Source organism: Eutrigla gurnardus, assembly GCF_963514095.1.
Source record: "Eutrigla gurnardus genome assembly, chromosome: 20".
NCBI lineage: Eukaryota > Metazoa > Chordata > Actinopteri > Perciformes > Triglidae > Eutrigla > Eutrigla gurnardus.
The window spans coordinates 19,586,757-19,606,445 of NC_139931.1; the positions used below are offsets into that span (position 1 = coordinate 19,586,757).

At 42.1% G+C, this 19,689-nt stretch overlaps 1 protein-coding gene across 3 annotated transcripts; it reads left to right on the forward strand.

Moving 5' to 3' along the window:
* Window positions 1–8,064: 8,064 nt before the first annotated feature.
* pih1d1 (PIH1 domain containing 1) lies at window positions 8,065–19,061 on the forward strand. 3 transcript variants are annotated; one of them, XM_084037043.1, is made up of 12 exons: window positions 8,264–8,306; window positions 9,667–9,749; window positions 10,917–10,974; window positions 11,084–11,272; window positions 14,280–14,341; window positions 15,141–15,222; window positions 15,334–15,430; window positions 15,597–15,623; window positions 15,729–15,807; window positions 16,304–16,447; window positions 18,008–18,053; window positions 18,202–19,061. In XM_084037043.1, the coding sequence occupies exons 1-11, from the start codon at window positions 8,279–8,281 to the stop codon at window positions 18,041–18,043; spliced, it is 885 nt and encodes a 294-aa protein (XP_083893169.1). In that variant the 5' UTR covers window positions 8,264–8,278; the 3' UTR covers window positions 18,044–18,053; window positions 18,202–19,061. The 3 variants fall into 3 exon arrangements, with proteins under 3 accessions (XP_083893170.1, XP_083893169.1, XP_083893168.1); XM_084037044.1 differs by lacking the exons at window positions 8,264–8,306; window positions 18,202–19,061 and adding an exon at window positions 8,065–8,134 and having other exon boundaries at window positions 18,008–18,125; XM_084037042.1 differs by lacking the exon at window positions 18,202–19,061 and having other exon boundaries at window positions 18,008–18,125.
* The last annotated feature ends 628 nt before the right edge of the window (window positions 19,062–19,689 follow it).

A 19,689-nucleotide genomic window follows, 5' to 3' on the forward strand; every position in this document is an offset into this window, starting at 1 on the left:
TTTATTTTAACACAACGACATAAAGAGCATACAACACAGCTTCAGCCAAAAAGGAAATAAGGTCTAGTAATCTCCAAATAAGTCTCACTTATGAATGGATTCCGGGCTGGAAGTCAGGTTCAGGCCTCGGGATGTTTTCTGCCGACCCATGAGTCATCATTATTTCCTGAATGCCTCCTCCAACTGCTTTGACCACCAGTGACCGTGTAACCAGTGAGCATCTCTGCCTTCTCCGGGCAGTCAGCCAGAAACCTCCAGTGCACAGTGATTGATAGGTTAAACCTTCCTAAAGTGTCCCCTTTATCACAACTCCCATTCATACAGCTTCCTATAACATCAAATACATTACATTATGTGATATAATACAGTAATAATGCATGTGTCTGTTCTGTTTCTTTCTCTTCTAGGTGCAGCTCCATGATTTGTGGATTCCAACCACTTGTGTGCAGGTTTGGGTGGAGTCTATAAAAGCCGCTCCTGGCTCTGCACTCATTGGCTGCGGTGGAATAGTCTTTTTCTCTTAGGAAGGTTCCTAACTGAAGAAGTGACCCGGAAGTAAACAAGTGGCCGCCATGATAAGAGCCGTTCAAATTCTCTAAATGCAAAGGAAAGGAGCTCCAATGCTTCCTTTCAGAGCTCCTTTAGCATAGGATGCAACGGACCTTCCTATACGAAAGGAAAGGAGATCACGCTGATTTATGCTTATTTGCATATTTAACAATTACTTCCATGCAGACATATAGTAATTGGAATGGTGTTGATAAATGTGTTTGGACAGTGATAATAATTTAATGGTATTTTTTATTTATTTTAATCATGTTACAAATGTTTGACAAAAATGAAACAAACAGGAAGGAGGAGCTGCTGGACCTGAAGCCGGTCAGTGAACCAGCCGTTTATAAAACCAACAACATGGGACTTAGCCACTTAGGTTCACTCTCATAAATGTTAAATGTTCATCTGTCAGTCTTGCTCTGAACTTTGATTTTATGACATTCACAGTCTCAGACTCACAGAGGTATTTAGACCCAAACAAAGCAGACATTTTCAGAGCTGCTTGGTGAAGATTATTATAGTAATCTGGCTCTACAAACCTCCAGAAATGCTGAGAATTTTGAAGGTTTATAACTTCACTTTCCATTTCTACAGGATCAACGCAGAAAACTTCAGCCATCTGTCCTGAAATCTGACCACATCCAAGGGGTTGGCCATAGACGTCACACAGGGCTCAAGTTTCTCAAAGTCACTGAATCGGTCTGCAAACTCCTGTCCAAGCCCCGACAAGAGGTCAAAAACATTTAAAATGCTGGCAGCATGTGATGTGGGGCTTTCCGACTTCTTTGAGATGGACAGGGAGTGATAAAACCTTTTGTCTTTCACTTGCTGAATGTAATATGGCCTTAACAGCACTGATCATTATCAGCTATGTTTCTATCTTTCCTTTAGGGGGATTCAAATTGCTGGTAGGAAAGCTGATGAGACAGTCTGTGGGGGTCTGCACATGTATTTAACCAGTCCTATTCTTCTTTGCACTTTGTAGTTTGCATTTTATTTTAATGTTTGTATTCTGTGTTGTGTCTCCTGTATGTTCAGTTGTCTGTAACTTTGTGTTTTGCTGCTGCCTACCTGGAACAGGTCTCTCTTGTAAATGAGACCCTGGGTCTCAATGAGATTTTACCTGTATAAATAAAGGTTAATAAAAAAATGAAAAAAATATTTGCCTTGTAACTGTAGGTTCAGGTGGTTCATTTTCTCAGTTACATCTGTCAGGAAAGCAAGATCAGTCACATCAGATAATAGGCTGGTATCCTCCTCCCTCGTTTCCATTAAAGCCTTGATTTAAGCCAAAAAGCCTGCTGGGCTGCATCACTGGCTTCGACAGACTCATCACACTTAATTAAAAACCATATGCACCTCTCCATGTCTGATTCCAGCACAGTATTTACACTAAGTTGTACATTGGCAATAACAGACAATATTTCTGTCTTACTTTTATGGTCCTGGAATAACGTTTCAGCCACCGCAGTCATGGCCTCCTTTACAGTCCTGGCAGTGAAGTTTTTTTTTTTTTGATTTGTTAAGATGACTTAAACCGATGGTCCTGTCAGTGACATTGTTAGGCCTATTTTTTGGTGGTCTTTTTGTTTTTGAATTTGTTTTACAGACACTGAATCCTCATTTTGCTGGAATAAATACAGAATAAATCCATACAAAATTTTGGTAAAGTTCATATTTATGTTGTCAGATTTAACTGTGACCTTTAAAACCAGTCTTGGTTTATGCTATACTTTATGACAGAATCCCACTCTGATTGAAAAAATCTACAGGAAAGTAACTGGTGTAATTACAGTCCATTCTTTAGACCTGCAGCTTATCTCACGGAGAGAGGAATTAGATACGGTATCACTTTAAGACACATTTACATAATCAGGTTCTAAGCATGCAGCTTTAAAGTGTTTAAAAGTTAACATCACAGTAACTCTTGTTCAACAGAAGAGAATGGAAGAAGACAATGTGTGTTGCTTTTAACTGGTTACTAGCTGGACTTCTTCACTGGTTGTAGTTCTAATACAGTACTACAAAGATGCTTCTCCAGTCTCTTTAACGGTGAAATCCCAACTCAGGTACGTATTCCCCCTGTTAAGTGTTAATATATGTGTCAAGTATTAATATATGATTACGCCCTTACTTTGAAGGGACAACGTGATGACGTCGCTACGTTCTTGTGAAGCAGCGCGCGAAACAACTGTCCCCGTTGTTCGTTGTTGTTGTTGGAACTGACTGGACAGTAGTCAGTCATGTATTCTAGAGAATAAATACGCCAAAGGCTAAAGAGAATCTATCGATCTGCTTATTCTTCACCACGCAAGAGAAGAGGAGTCACCGCTCCATCTAAGCTTAACAGGTTATGGGCCCAGGAAACGCTAGGACACAATGAAAGTATAACAAGCATCTCGGACGGATTACCGAAAGAAGAAGTTGCCGCGCAGTATAGACACGGAACTTGGACATGCTTAGGCTAACGTGAATGCTTTGTGTACCAGCTTGGAGATAAATGAGCGTTTAGATTCTCGGAAGAAGTGAAACGTGAGTAGCGTCGTATAACGTGAAAGCTAAAGAAGATAACAACCTAGCTTAGCAATGAACGTATAGCAAGCTAAGAGACTAGCAAAGAGGCTAATAGCCCCCGAGTGAAATTGGCGTGTAAGCAAAAATGGCAAGCACAACGGCAGGAATCATTGGAACAAAGCTCATATTCGATGGATCAGAAGACAAATATGAACTGTGGGAAACAAGATTCCTAGGCCACTTGCACATTCATAAGCTAAAAGGGACAATATTGAATGAGCCTGCCGGCGGCAACGCAGATCAGCTAGCCCAAGATGGCGCGAAGAATGCTGATTGTTATGCTGAACTGGTAAGACTGATAGACGATAAGAGCCTATCGCTGATCAGGCACGATGCAGCCGATGACGGCAGGAAAGCCCTGGGAATATTGAGGGAACATTATTCGGGAAAAAGCAAGCCTAGAATAATAAACTTGTACACGTCTTTGACCAAGTTAAGCATGACAGAGAACGAGAGTACTACTGACTATATGATAAGAGCGGAGAACGTCATTACTGCTTTGAGAGATGCAGGGGAGACCATGAGTGATGGACTGACCATAGCCATGGTATTAAACGGACTACCAGACTCCTTCAAGCCACTAGCCGTCCATGTAACACAGAATGAAGATAATGTTACATTCACAGACTTCAAGAGAAGGCTACGGATTTATGAAGAGTCAGAGAAAATAAACACAGTAGAATCCGCAGACAACGTGATGAAGACGAGTGTGAGGCCAAGCCGAGGCCCCGCCAAAACGCACGCCAGCAGCAGCAGAAAAAGTGAAGACACCGACGTAACATGCTACAGGTGTGGACTAAAAGGACACAAGTCAAGGGCATGCTCCATAAAAGTGTGGTGCGGTTACTGCAAGATGAACACACACCAAGAATCTATATGCAGGAAAAAGAGGACTCAAGATGGAGCCAGAAGAGTCGCAGAGGAACCGAATAGCAACCAGGATCAACTCTTCAAGGTCAACCACACCAAAAGAAAGAAACCACCGGACAATGTGAACATGAAGGACATCATGGTGGACGGGGGAGCGACATCCCACATTGTCAATGACATCGGAAAGTTCAAGAGCTTCAATGACTCATTCCGGCCCGAGTCCCATTCAGTGGAGTTGGCCGACGGAACCAAGTGCAGCGGAATAGCACAACGGAGGGGAACAGCGGTGATCTACCTACTAGACAACGCCGGACGCCAGCACAGAGCGCAACTTCGAGACGCGCTGTACATACCTTCATACCCACACGACATCTTTTCGGTTGCAAGAGCAGTAAACGGAGGAGCGACGATCACCTTTCAGAAAGAGGACAGTCGCATGGTTACCAACGATGGCAGCAGGTTTGATATCCATGAAAGTCGAAATTTGTTTTACTTGCCAACTGTTGAAATTAATGTTGATCAATGTAAACAATGTGTGTGTCATGATGTACAAACCTGGCACGAGATTTTGGGTCATTGTAACTACGAAGATGTACAGAAGTTAAAGGGTGTAGTGGAAGGCATGGAGATAGAGGGAGGTGCAGTAAGGCCAGCATTTTGTGAAGTGTGTACACAGGGAAAATTCACCCAAACAAGGAATAGGGAGCCAGACAGTAAGGCTAAGAAACCTTTGGAACTTGTGCACACTGACTTAACAGGTCCCATGCGAACACCGAGCATAGATGGACACAAATATACACAGTCTTTTACAGACGACTACTCAGGTACCATATTGGTGTATTTTCTAAGGTCCAAAAGTGATGCAGTACAGGCCACAGAATGGTTCTTGGCAGACATAGCACCTTATGGAGAAGTCAAGTGTATCCGTTCAGACAACGGCACTGAGTTTACATGTGGAGACTTCCAAACAATGTTAAGGAAGAATAAAATCAGGCACGAGACGTCTGCGCCCTATTCGCCCCACCAAAACGGCACAGCAGAGAGAGGGTGGCGAACACTGTATGATATGGCCAGATGTTTTCTGATAGAAAGTAAACTACCAGACAAGCTATGGAACTATGCTATCCAGACAGCAGCTTACGTGAGAAACAGGTGTTACAGCAGACGCACAAAGAAAACGTCATACGAGCTGTTAAATGGCAGGGTGCCAAATGTATCCAAACTGCAAAAATTTGGATCAGTGTGTTTTGCCTACAAGCAAGAAAAGGGCAAGCTAGACTCTAGGTGTGAGCAGGGTGTGTTCGTAGGCTATGACAAAAACAGCCCAGCTTACCTGGTATACTATCCTGACACAGAGAGGGTTCAGAAACATAGGTTGGTAAAATTCCCAACCAAGGCAGCCACAGAGAGAGAAACACAAACGCCTGAGTCACACATAGAATGTAGTGATAGAGAGGTACATCCCAAGGTCAATATGGAAGAAAATGTTGATGAATGTGTGAAAAATTTACCAGGTCAGGGTGTTCAAAGTGGTGCTTCAGAGGTTTTACCTGAACAGATTGTAAACAGAAGGAACCCACCGAGAAACAGGAGGAGACCATCTCACCTGCAGGAGTTTGAAACCGAGGACAAGGTTGACAAACTGCAAACAGCTGTGGACTACTGTTACAGAGCCGTATGCGACATTCCGCAAACCTACCAGGACGCCATAGCATCAACAAAGTCAAAGCAGTGGAAAAATGCAATGGATGAGGAGATGCGATCACTGGAGGAGAACAAGACTTACAGCCTCACTCAGTTGCCACCGGGTAAACAGGCAGTGGGGGGTAGGTGGGTCTATGCACTCAAGAGTGATATCGACGGATCAGACAAGTACAAGGCGAGGTTTGTAGCGAAAGGCTACAGTCAAAAAGAAGGGATTGACTATGAAGAGACATTCTCACCTACAGCAGATATGACAAGTGTGAGGGTGGTCATGCAAAAGGCAGCACAGGAGAATCTTATTTTGCACCAGATGGACGTTAAGACGGCCTATTTGCATGCACCGATTGACTGTGAAATATATATGGAGCAACCACAAGGTTTTGAGACAGAGTCTGAAACTGGTGGAAAAATGGTGTGTAAATTACAGAAGTCTTTATATGGTCTAAAACAGTCAGGGAGAAATTGGAATGTAATGTTACATACATATCTTACTGAGAATGGTTTTGAACAGAATCCTGCAGACAACTGTGTGTACACAAGAGAAAAACAGCACAAAAAGGTTATTTTGATCATATGGGTTGATGATCTAATTGTAGCCGCTAGTGATGACGATGTACTGAACAGTGTGAAGAGAATGCTCGCAGAGAGGTTCAAGATGAAGGATCTAGGGAGGTTGAACCATTTTCTGGGGATAGACTTTAACCAAACAGAGAGTCAGGTTACAATGTCACAGCAGAGATATGCAACCAAGATACTAGAGAGGTTTGAAATGCAGGATTGCAGGCCAAGAGAGACTCCATGTGAGCCAAAGCTTGAGTACTCAGAGGATGCTGACAAAATGAATGAGCCAAAGAAGTACAGGGAGGCAGTGGGAAGTTTAATATACTTGTCCACATGCACTCGACCAGATCTAAGCTTTGTGGTCAGTAAATTATCTCAGCATTTTGCTGAACCAACTGAAGAACATTGGAACACAGTAAAACATGTGTTCAGATACCTCAAAGGTACAAAAGAACAGAAGTTATGCTTCAAAGGAAGCGACACAAAGAGACTAGGTCTTAGAATATACTGTGATGCTGACTGGGCCTCAGACGTAACAGATAGGCATAGTATGACAGGATATTGTGCCAGTTTGAGTGAGGGAAGCTCTCTCATCTCATGGAAAAGCAGAAAACAACCAACAGTAGCACTATCTACATGCGAGGCCGAGTACATGTCTTTAGCATCAGCCTTACAGGAATGTATCTACTTAGAACAGCTACTAGAAGGCATGGACAAATACAAATATACACAAACAAAGGTGTACGAAGACAACCAGGGTACTATCGCACTAGCCAGAAACCCAGTAAGCAGGCAAAGGTGCAAGCACATAGATATTAAGTACCACTTCATCAGGGAAACTGTAAATAATGGAAGGGTAACTTTGGAATATTGCCCTACTGAGCAAATGATTGCCGATGTGTTGACAAAGCCGGCCACTAAGCTAAAGCTAAAGAAGTTTGCTCAGGATATGTTTGGCACTTAAAAGTGCAGAGTATATTTGTGTGTTAAGCCAAAGAGGGAAACCGTGTTATTGTTCTGTTTTTTAGGTAACCCAGTGAGCTAAGTGCGAGTGGGGGTGTTAAGTGTTAATATATGTGTCAAGTATTAATATATGATTACGCCCTTACTTTGAAGGGACAACGTGATGACGTCGCTACGTTCTTGTGAAGCAGCGCGCGAAACAACTGTCCCCGTTGTTCGTTGTTGTTGTTGGAACTGACTGGACAGTAGTCAGTCATGTATTCTAGAGAATAAATACGCCAAAGGCTAAAGAGAATCTATCGATCTGCTTATTCTTCACCACGCAAGAGAAGAGGAGTCACCGCTCCATCTAAGCTTAACACCCCCCATAAACAGTCTTCGGGTTCAACCCAGTCAAACAATGTTCCGTCAGGGGGAGGGGAATTCAGCCTCCCTCCAAACTCCAGCTCTCACCACTGTTGTAGTCTACTCCCAGCAGCACTTCAATCTTCAACAATACTATTGTTAGTATCTCAGTCTTCAGGTAGGTATTCCAGTGCTCAGGTAAGCGTTCCAACTGGTAACTTCCACACAGGAAACACTTTTGTCAATTAGTCACTGCGGTTGGAGCCATCTCAGGGGAATATAGCACGATAATAGCACGATAATATAGCACGATAATGTGCTTCCCTTTTCATATACAGACTAACACTTTTCTAAAACATAAATACATTCTTGTGTGTGTACTTTTATTAAAGTAAAGCATTTGACTATTTCTAGTTCCACTGAAGCAAAAGACAGCACAAAACTTCCCATCACGTCAGTTGATAACTGATTGAGGCGCTTTTATTCTGAAGGTTCCGTATCGGAAGTGTTGTTGCTGCCTTAAACAACGACGCGGCATCTCACGTCAGTCATCACAACACAGGTGAGGAAGGCAAAGACCTTGTTATTCACCTTAGTAAACATTCAGTACATACAGAACAGACATGATTTAATGTAGAAAAACAAAGAGCGAAGGCAGTCGGCCAGTATACACTACTAGTTAGCTTGTTCCCATCCTCGGAAGCTAATGACCAGCCAAGCTAGTAGCAGACCCAGTGAGTTTCTAGCCTCGGAAGCTAATGACGACTTTCCATAAAGTGAACCAGTACCGTTAGCTAAAGTTAGCTGGTTCGTTAACGTTAACCGGTAATGTTAGCTAACGTTAGTTCCTGCCGGTAACATTGAGAATCGTTGAAAAGTGTCGTAACGTTCCGAACTGGTTTCCCTACGGTTGCACGTTGTGTTTACGGAACCCCAGCAGTCGTGGGTCCCGTTTCAGAAAGCAGTTTACCGAACCAGCAACTCTGAAATGGGGAGTTCAGGTTTTCAGACGAGCTGATAGGAGTTTGTTCAGTCAACTCTGGTCTGGTCAGGTCTCTCAGTTTAGCTCGGTGAAAAAAAAAAGAAACTATCATAAATGGAGCTCTGACACCATAGTTTACCATGGCAACAGGTACATTCAAGGCGCAGCCTCCAGTTTAATCCAGTGAAAGTAGAGCTGTTAATGTTGGACATGCACATTTCTTTTTATTTATCGTTTTAGTCTGCATTGCATTTAAAATATATTTGATCAGCTTTAATCTGACAACTAAAGATGAAAAGCATAGTTGAAGATTAAAATAAAAAACAGATGTAGAGCAAAGACACAGAGAGGATAACCAGTTGGGGACATAACACTAGTCCTCCAAATACCCAGCCTACTTAGCCTTATGAGGGCCCTATTTTGATGCTGTCATATTGTAAGAAGACCTTTAAGTTTAGTGAAATGTAACTTTATAAAGTTATACGCATATTTTCGCACAGGTGCGTTGAAGAGAACTTGTCTTTTTGGACAAGATGCCCATCAGTCGTTGTGTGGCTTGTTTTGAATTTCATATACAACGGTACAGTGGTACATTGGAAGAATTACCTCAGTACTAACATTTAACTTTCTTGATGTTAATAAGAACAGTCTAAGGTCTTATCTGACTAATCAAGTCACATTATAGTCTCATGCCCATATATGCTGACACATTAACAAATTAATGTGTGTGTGTGTGTGTGTGTGTGTGTGTGTGTGTGTGTGTGTGTGTGTGTGTGTGTGTGTGTGTGTGTGTGCTTTTGTATAATATTTTATTTTATTCTTATATTTCTATGCCCTTTTTTGTTTTATTGTTTTGTTATTGATTTTATAATAGGTGAGGCTATTATAAGCCCCTATGGGTTTCATGCCTCTCCTTGCACTGTTTCACTGTTTTGTCTCTCTGTTTCTGTGTCTGTTTTGCATTTTTATTGTGCTAAATAAATCAAATCATCATATTGTTTTATAATGGCGAATTTGTGTGTTTGATGAGCAACCCTTTCACATCACAGGAAGTTGTTTGTTTCCTTGTCATTATCTAAACGAAGTAACTAATTAATTTCTTTTGTCCGTAGCCATGACGACAGACGCCTCGCTCCTCAACTCTGAGCTGGAGTTACAGCAGCAAGAGGAGCTGTATCAGCAGCTGCTGTTACAGGTAATATTGCTTTCAAGTAACTTGCATTCAAGCAAGACGACCAAATATAACATAATGACAAATATGTATCTTTATCTGGTATAAATCCCATTAGGATCATCAAGTGCCCACATGGTCATTTTGGGGTCCAAATATGGGGTTCCAAAAGAGTCACCTCTGCCCGAGAGGGTTTTTAGACCCCCATAAAACCGCCAAAATGAATTTGAAGGGTATGGTACCACTCATTTTGGCAAGTGAAAAGTTCCCAAATGTAACAAATAATCCTGTTTAGAATAAATATGATCATTAATCGTGGTGCTAGGGGCACCCAAAAAGTGAAAAATCACACATGCCGTCAAATTTTTTTAGGACTTTGGTGACCCACCTCTCACCCAAACAGTAAGGAATGTTGATTCTGCCTTCAGAATTGTGTAGTACAAACTACAATGAACATAAAACATGAATAACACATCAATTTCCAACCTTCTATCACTAGAACAGAAGTTATGGGCCTCCAAAAATGCCAAAAAATAAAAAGGCGAAATTTCATTTCAAGTTTCAAAAAGGGGTGTGGCACTTGAAATTCAAATGGACGCCATGAGATATTGACCTGAAACTTCATATTCCTTTGTCTGGTAACATAAGGCATATTTTCACTGCTTTTCAGCAAAATCTGAGAGGTGTCATGTACATGGTACCCCGATTTTGGCTGTTTTTGGAATGAAGCTGCTTCCAATCGTGACAGAATCTGTTATAATGTTAACCAATACAGAGGACCAGGGCTCTGGCTGGGGCACGTTAATCACCATGAGCGTAAGCCTATGGCATTTTACACTGCATAAATTAGCTTAGCGGCTAGCATGCTTTTCTCCATAGCTCTTCCACTCTTCTTGGTTTTAAGTTGCTGCATCTCCCGACATCACCATGGTTACATTTCAGCCTGCATGTCCGTTTTCCAGGGTAACCTTATTATTATATAGAGAAGAATTCCTGACCAAGCTGCTGGAATGATTAGTAATAGCTTCTAGTTATGATTAGATTTTTCCATCACAGCATAAATGAATGAATTACTCCCGGTTTTACATTCAGCCAAGGAACTTATTTTAACACAGCTTTTCTTCTGATGTTGTTGAATGTGTCAAACTTCCTAATGGGTCTGCAAAACATTCATGCTGGTTATCTATTTAGACGATGGGAAAGATGCAGACTGAAAATCCAGACTCCAAAGTGATCCGACCACAACCCGGTATGTCGCTCCACAATACAAGTTATATGAAATCCTCTACGTTGGCGACATAGACGTGATTTGTTGTGTCTATCTGGTTTTCTGTCCCCCTCCCGTCCCCACCTCTCAGGCATGTGTGTGAAGACTCTGTCAGAGCCGGGGAAACAGAAAGTCTTCGTCAACATCTGTCAGTCCACTTCAGTCCCGCTCCCACCAGAACTCTCCAGAGAGGAGCTTGTGGACCTGCTCCAATCTGAGGACCCCAGCGGCTACAGGGTTCCCATGAGCCTTGGCGAGCCACACACAGAAATGGACAACAGTATGTGACTAAAGCCATTAATGCTGTTTTGTTCTACATTTTGTGGTGACTTCATTCCTGTCCATAATTTAAAATAGTCATTGGTGCTAAATTCCAAATTTAGAAGGAATCTGCGATTTGAGGTATACGCCACACAGCTTTCCACATGGCGTCGGGGCAGCGTTAGCAGTGGGAAGCACGGTAGTCGTTAGCTGGCCAGTACTCCAATAGCTTTACAAAGCTAATAGTTGTTTGCAGGTGTTTTTAGAACCTTTACAATGAACGAGTTCAGCAGTTTATCTCTCCCTGTCTCACCAACACAGACAAACTGCTGAACTAGTAACTAGTTCATTGTGTATTGGATTGTTTGGGTTTGTGATCAAATTAAAAAAACTAAAGACAACTAATCATTCATTTTTCTGACACTTTTTTGAAGTGAACATCCTTTTTTACTGAGAAATAATCTTAAAGGAGTCATCACCAGGAAATCGCAATTTCTCTTGTTAAAACATGCATATCTGTGTTTGACCTCAGTTGAAACTTGCCTGAAAGGCTGGAGTTTGAAAGTGGCGCCGTTTTTTCGCTTCTGCTCTTTTTCCGAACAGGAATAGCACACAAGGGTGTGCATTCCTAAAGCACGAGATTTTGATTCTGCGCCTTCGGTGACGTCACCGTGGCGGCTACTTGCATAAGCCCACCCCTCTTTCACCACCCAACCCCCCCTCCCGTCCGCTACCTGAAATCGCCGAAGCGCCGCCATTATGTTTTGGAGTCTGCATGCAGGCAAGCCCCCCCGGCTCTGTCCTTCCTGCGGCGAATCAACGCGCGCCTCATTACATATTATACAATGCACATCCGGACCAGTCAAAACCTCGCGCGTAATCTCGCGTGATAAAATCGCGGTACGAAAAAGGGTCAGAACAAGCTCAATGTTTGATTAAATTTTTTTTTTTTTTTTCTAATAAGTTTTACGAATTGATCCAAAGCGATCCAAGGGGGGCTGGATACGTATAAAACCAGGTTATGACTCCTTTAAATAGGATACCATAATCTCCCTGCATAATTTACCTGTTAAGCCATAGCCATATTTTCAGGGGGAAAAAAATGCCTAAAAAGACAAAGTAAATAAGGTTCATATGGCTGTTCTTGGTGTCTGAGTAGGGTTAGGACCTCAGATAATGTATTCCCAGTGTCAAAAACATTGAGTCTGTTACTATGCCTGAGTAAATTGGAATAAATCAAAGGAGAATTGTGAAATTTCTATCCTCCTATTGTTTTCCCCTATTTGACAGAGGATAACGCCATGCTAACAATGATTCCTGCAACACCATGACGTTGCCGTCGGTACGCATGGATTTTAAGTCGGCTGGGTCTTGTGTTCGATAGGATGTTTGGTATCATTCAACAGAGTAGTTTCTTCCCTTTCATTTGACTACAAACATGGCCGCACCGCGGATGGATTTACATTCATATAAATCATTTAGTTCTTCTTGTCCCACGCGTTTAATGAGCCCCAAAATGTTCAAACCCATTTCTAAACATTTATATTTGACCTAAAATAGACATTGGGTCTTGTTTTATGAACATTAGGGTCCAAACTTTGAGCAACAGCTGAAAAGAAACACCATTGTCCCATTTTGTTTTGTTTTTTTAGCGGATTAATATTGCTGTAGTTTGTTCGGCCCTTCGACGGGCCCATCGGGTTTAAGAGGTTAAAGGATAAATAGATCCCAAGCATTTTTTCCGCAATTTTTTTCAGTCCAGTTTTGTTTTGAGCACATATTGATGATTATTGGAATATTATCATGAATCACAATAATATTGCCCCGGATAATCATGACATGAAATTTTCACATCATCCTATTCCTAATCAAGTCTTTAACAGTTGTAGTCTGAAGTGTAAAGTATCCTAATAGCTATGCAGTGCAGCGAGGATCCTTTCATTTAAATTCCACTGGAGTTGAGAACAGACACCCACGTAACAAAAAATGATTCATTGTCCAAATACTTCAGAAGTCACAGCCATGTCTCATGTTACGGTCACTGCAATATTGCTAGAGTGTTATGATGAATCACTGCCAAAAACATCACGAGTTACAGATTTGTTTTTTGCACGTTCACACATGGTTTGTTGTGTTAGGGTTTGCATTTTCAACATGCTTTATAGCAACAAACAAAATCCTCACATGCAGGTTCAGGTTCTTGCATGAACGCCTCACTTCTTTGTCAAGATGCCAGGCAATAGTCATGTTTCAATAGTGTGTAACATTTGGCACAGATCCTCCCGGAGTGACTTAACGAGTGCAGACGGGAGAGAAAAACTCACAAATATCAGTCACACATGCTAGAAATGATGGATCCAGCAAGTTCTGGCCTGATGGTTCATTAACTTCTCTGTTACATGCACCTCAGGTGTTCCTTGTAAAAACTGAAGGCTGGATGGCTCCAGGGGCGGGGCCATGGGGGCATTGGCCCCAGGCAGCTGAAATCTGAACAGGAGCCAATCTTGGCTCCTGTTCATAATACAGATATGGGAGAAGAGAAGAGTCTGCACCTTTCGGCGTTTGTGGTGCCTTGTACTTTGTCTTCCCCGATCATTAACATAGTTGTCTGACACCTGAGCTTTGTGTTCGCCTTTTCAAAGAAAGTGATCAATTTAGGTTTTAGGTTAGTTCCTAAGATGTCAGTGAAGTGTCTAATTTAGTTTTTGTTTTCCTGTCAGACCAACACATGTATTTTCTGCGAGCGGATGCAAGCTGCAAACAGGCAGTACTTGAAGCCTTTTTGTTAACAGGGAATGCAAAATAGTCATCAGATGTCTTCTGTGAGGCCACCAGAGGATTTTGAAATCCAGTGTTGATTTTTTTCTTTTTTTTTGCCATAAACTGCTTTGACAGTCATTCGTGTTTTTTTTATATCTCCCAGTATTATGGGAAGCGTTTAAAAATATAAAAGCGTTTACCCCAGTCCCTCATTTTCCCATGCTTGTCCTCGATTGATGGGTTTCCCATGTCTTTGTCTGTTTCAGACTCTCAGGGTTGCACAGCGTATGATGTGGTCATCAACCAGGAGTTCTTCCAGAAGTGCCAGGTGTGTGTGTGTGTGTGTGTGTGTGTGTGTGTGTGTGTGTGTGTGTGTGTGTGTGTGTGTGTGTGTGTGTGTGTGTGTGTGTGTGTGTGTGTGTGTGTGTGTGTGTGTGTGTGTGTGTGTGTACAACAATGTAGAAAATAAATACATAGCTATGTGCTGTTATTTATTATAGTTTGTTTTTAAAAATAATACAAAAATAATTACAAAAAAACAACAGGAATTAGAATTTCAAGTGTAAATCCTTAATATACAGCAGCAAATAGTTTTAAAAAAGCCCATTGTCACCGATATATCCAATCCAGCGGTTTGAGTCAGCGTTGGCTGATATCAGGAGGGCTGTCAAGATTTTAACCGTTAATTGAACATTGATTGAAATGTAATTTAGATCTCGACCTTCCGAGTCAAAAGCAGGATCGGTGATTCTTCCTGGAATTCTCAGTCAGAGACGACACCGTCGTAGCCTGCAGCTGCACTCTTTAAGCCGCCACGGCAACAAAGATGACATTCATGAGCTCATATTCATAATACATATTCTTTTAGTATTTAATTTAATACATGGTTCTTCCATTCAGAGGACATTTGTGATGGATTTATTTGATTCCATCACAGAAATAATCACGCTGAACTGAAAATCAGTTGTGTTTTCCATTTGATAATGGAAACATGAAACATTGATCATTTCTATAATAACTATGTCATAGTTCTGTCCTGTTAGGCTGTAAGGCTGCTGTGTGAACGCTCAGAGAGCAGATCTCACCTTACGATGTGTCACAATATGAAACATGTTTGTGTCTTGCAGAAGGATCCATTGTTCCAGCAGTTTGTTATTCTGGTGTCTTTAGAGGGTTTGGAGAACAAATACAACCTGGAGCTCAGTAGAGGTCGGTGTGCTTCAGTCAGTCAGTCAGTCAGTCAGTCAGTCAGTCAGTCAGTCAGTCAGTCAGTCAGTATCCTTGGGAGCAGACGTTGAGATGGTTTTTGTGTTTCTGCAGACTGGAAGGTGCTGAAGAACAGGAGGTTTTTGGGTTCTGTTAGCGAGCAGAACATTCGGACGAAGAACCGACCAGTGATTCAAGAGCTGCTGCCACAGTACGTCTCTCTCTCTCGCTGTCTCTCTCTCTCTCTCGCTGTCTCTGTCTTACCACTGACTTACTGTTGCCTTTTTCTTCATTTTAGCACTTTAGATGTGAAATGTTTTCCAGTATGTTTATACTTTGTATCAGATGCACATATATCACACTCTGTCTACTTGCAGGCAGAGCTCCATTGCAGCAGCCAAAAGGTAAACCTCTTATCTGCCTGTTATATCTTTCATGTAAAGTCAGAGCAACGTGCCACACACGTCTTTGTTCCTCATTCCTGATTTGTCCCGTCTGCTTTTCCCCAGACCAGAGTACACGATGCTCGTAGAGCCCCCTGCTGGTGACCCTGAATACCTCATTGCAGAAATAAAGCTACCAGGAGTGGTGAGACCTTATACCGTACCTCTCTTCTACCCTGTTTCTTTATGTCTTCTGATCCATTTAAAAGTAACCGCTCTTTTACTGGGAAATACCACCTGGAAGCAGGATAGAAATGGAAAAGGCCCAACAGACATAATAGGACAAAAAGGTTATTTTCTGTTTCATATTTAGGGAGATGATTGTATAACTCCCTCCTTTTTTGAAATGCTGGATATATAAATAGATTTTATCATCTACTGTATCAAAAAGCTCATACCACACTAATGTGTGATGTCTGAGGCATGCTCAACATTAATAGTACTGATTTTCCTCTTACTTTTATTCTTGTCAGGGTAGAAAATCAACCCTGAGGCCGTAAATCTATTCAATGTAATTGAGAATAACAATGAAAATTTGACATGCATTCATACACGGTAGAATCACAATATATGTGGTCACGCCACATGTACAGCACATCTAAATGCAGAGACAGTCGTGGTTGAACGTGTCTCCCACGCAGGCGTCGTCTCGCTCTCTGGTGCTGGACGTCGGAGAGGACCGCCTGGTGTTGACGGCTCGGCCCTCGCTTTTCGATCTAGACATCTTCCATCCCTTCCTCATCGACCAGGAGAGCAGTGCGGCACAGTACAACAGCAGCACTCAGGTACTAAAACAATGTACTTGCATGGGATATGAACTGAACACAAACAGGCACAAACTGTAACTCAACTCAACTCTTTATTTATAAAGCACTTTAAAAACAACACCAGCTGAAACAAAGTGCTGTACATTAATAATAAAAAATATAAAAACATAAAACATGACACACAAAATTATAGCTGACCTGAGGGACCGAGCAGGGGAGTATGGGTGGAGCAGCTCAGAGAGGTAAGGCGGGAACATTTAAGGATTTAAAAACAATAGAATAATAAAATAATCTTAGGCCAGAATAGGAGTGATGTGATCTCCCCTTCATGTTCCAGTTAAAAGGCGAGCAGCTGCATTTTGAACCAACTGGAGACGTGAGGCATGGACAACTGTCAAAGTGCTCAGTTGAGAGGATGGGTTTCACCTTTGCCAGTTTTCTGGGGGGGGGTTCTGTCTGTCAGATATGACCTAAACCCTTCCAGAGCACTACCACAAATGCCCACTAGCTGCTGTAAACAGGATATTAAAATGCTGTGGTCCACTGTATCGAAGGCAGCAGTTAGGTCTAGCAGGACAAGAATTACAAAGTCACCGGAATCATTGGAAACCATTAACAACGCTGACTCAGTGCTATGCAGGGTTTTAAAGCTAGACTGAAACACCTCCAGGATATCATACTCATCCAGAAAGAACATCAGCTGACAATTTTCTCCAAGACTTTAGATAAAAAAGGCAGCTTTCTTTAGCAGGGGTTGAACACCGGAAGATAGACTGCTGTTAATAATGGCAAAAAGATTGCCGTATGCTGGAAAGAACCTCTTTTAAAAAGTGAGGAGGGACAGCATCACGAGGGGAGCCTGGAGGCTTAATACGGCCAACCACCTCCTCTAACAGCACAGACTCAAACTGGTTGAAAACAGTCAGGCAAGGGACAGAGACAGAGAGCTGAGATCAGAGCCCTTGTGGCAACAACCTTATTAATAAAAAAAAAAGTGCAGGAAGTTATTGCACATTTCAGGGGTAGCTTCCAAACAGGCAGTCTGTGGCGCATTAAGAACAATGAGAGTCAATGGTAAGATGGATGAGGACTGTTCAACAGTACATCGACACAATTAAAAGGGGCTAAAGGGATAGTGTGGATACTTTCTAGGTGGGGTTTTTAAGTTTGCGGTCGGCAATGGAGCAAAGCAATGTGCTGTGGACGGAGGCAGCAGGAAAATGTATTTTAGACGCATAAAACAATCCAAGTCTACGCTATATTTTTTTATATTTTCACCCCTTTACCTTGCTGTCAGAAGGTTCTTTTCGACAGGGAACTGATGCTGGTATCTACGCTTGCATTAAAGCCACCTCATTTTTACCTCCCAGAAAACAGGAGTTGCTTGTCTACTGCTGCCTCCATCGGTTAGTTTGTGTTTTTGTGTGACTTTAACATGCTACAAAGATAATGGATAAGACACTTTTTCCAAATACGTTTCAAATTCACACTACTCCAGAACACAGGTAAAGTAGATAAATAAACATAATTCACATCTCTTACATACTGTACACCGTGTTCCTCTTTTCTCTTTCCTAGATCCTTACAGTCACTATGCCAGTGGTGTCTTCATGAAACTACAGAAGTAAAGTCCCTTTATTATTTAATTGTGTTCAAACAAATTATGCTCTGATAATAAAAGTGTTTTTGGTATGAAGTCACGTTTCTCTGTGTTATTTCATTCACAAGTTAAATCACGTTAAAACAGCAACAGAATGTTTTTCTTTTTGCAGGAACAGGTTGCCGAGTTGTTCAAATCTGTCTTCACACGACTGGACTTGATGTCCCAACATGTCCCTGCCCTGTTTCTGTTCTTGTGGTTTTGGAACGGCTGTTGAATGCGTTGCCAGGCAGCATCAGTGTCTCCATGTATGCCAGAGAGGAAGTCTGTAGTAAAACATTTTACCGGTCAGATGACATTTTAAAGCAGATTGTAGTATTTGATTATTTTTATGTGTGAATAATTATATTTAAAGTAGAAATACTAACTTTGGCCATGAATAATCCTCCCATGCCAAGCTTGTTATTTTTTAGCCTCCCTTACATTCCCACAGTGACAGTTGGAGGTTTCCCATCATCTGCAGTTGGCCACTAAGCAGCTCTACTGAAGCCCCGCTGAGCTTCAGTGACACTGTTGCTGTTTGGGGGAGGGATGAAGAACTCTTTCATGCTCCACGCCCAGATTTTTCACAAGCTTCAGCCTTCAGCAGCCAGAATCAGTGGAGGTACCTACAGGTTTTATGTTTTGCCAGCCTGAATGGAAACATAGTTAACTGGGCTAGATCACCAGAGTTTTTGCTGTTCAGTCAAAAGAGCCAACCATGACCACCAACCATGAAAGACTTCATAAACCCTTTTCATCATGTCATCATTGCTTCACAGTCGGCAACATTTGTTTGATCATATTCAAGCTGACACTATGCTCCTATAGAACAACATAAATCATCCGGTTTTAGAAAAAAAAGCACGTCTCTATGTGCACGTAGAGCCTGTTTGTTTTGCAAAGATCCGACAGCGCCCGGATCATCCTGGAGGAGGTCCAAAACAACCAAGCAAAAGAAAACACTGGTGGAAAAAGTGGCGTGCTCTAAGGGATTTCAAAATCTGACAGTGCCCTCGATCCGCCGGACTTGCCGACTGGGACTTTAAATAGGACATTTGTTATTGACTTTAGGGACAGTATGTATGTGTGTGTATATATATATATATATATATATATATATATATATATATATATATAAAAGAAGTAGACATAGTTTGTGGACTACTTCAGCCTTTTGGCCGTCACCACTTGAAACCAGTGAACAGAAGTGACCATATTTGGACTGTGGAGGAGCGATTGGTGAATCTGACTAACAAGTGGCTTCATTATTAACTGTCAACTTTACAGCTACATGTTAAAGTCTTCTTAGGGTGCACCCCCACTAGGCAATCCGTGCCCAAGCACCAAAGTCCCGTTTGTTTGACTATGAATGTTACGTACCGTGTCTCTCGGGACAGTACAGTAGCTTGTGCACAAGTATGGGCGACATGGACCCTGATCATTATTGCTCTGTGCTCAACTCACATGCGTCCTGCTCCATTCAACCCGGGGGGGGGGGGGGGGGGGGGCAATCGTGCTTTGGCACAGTATGGGGAAACTGGGCCTAGTGTGTGTGCGCGCCCGTAGTAGCTAATTGCATTGGTAGTGACGCCCTTGTAGCATCGCTTAGACTTTTAGC

What these genes read in the sequence shown, in the direction of transcription:
- pih1d1 (XM_084037043.1), top strand. Translation starts at nt 8,279, where the DNA reads ATGACCAGCCAAGCTAGTAGCAGACCCA. An exon ending in AGTGATCCGACCACAACCCG is followed by an intron (nt 10,975 to 11,083) that starts GTATGTCGCTCC and finishes CCCACCTCTCAG; the next exon opens with GCATGTGTGTGAAGACTCTG. An exon ending in ACACACAGAAATGGACAACA is followed by an intron (nt 11,273 to 14,279) that starts GTATGTGACTAA and finishes TGTCTGTTTCAG; the next exon opens with ACTCTCAGGGTTGCACAGCG.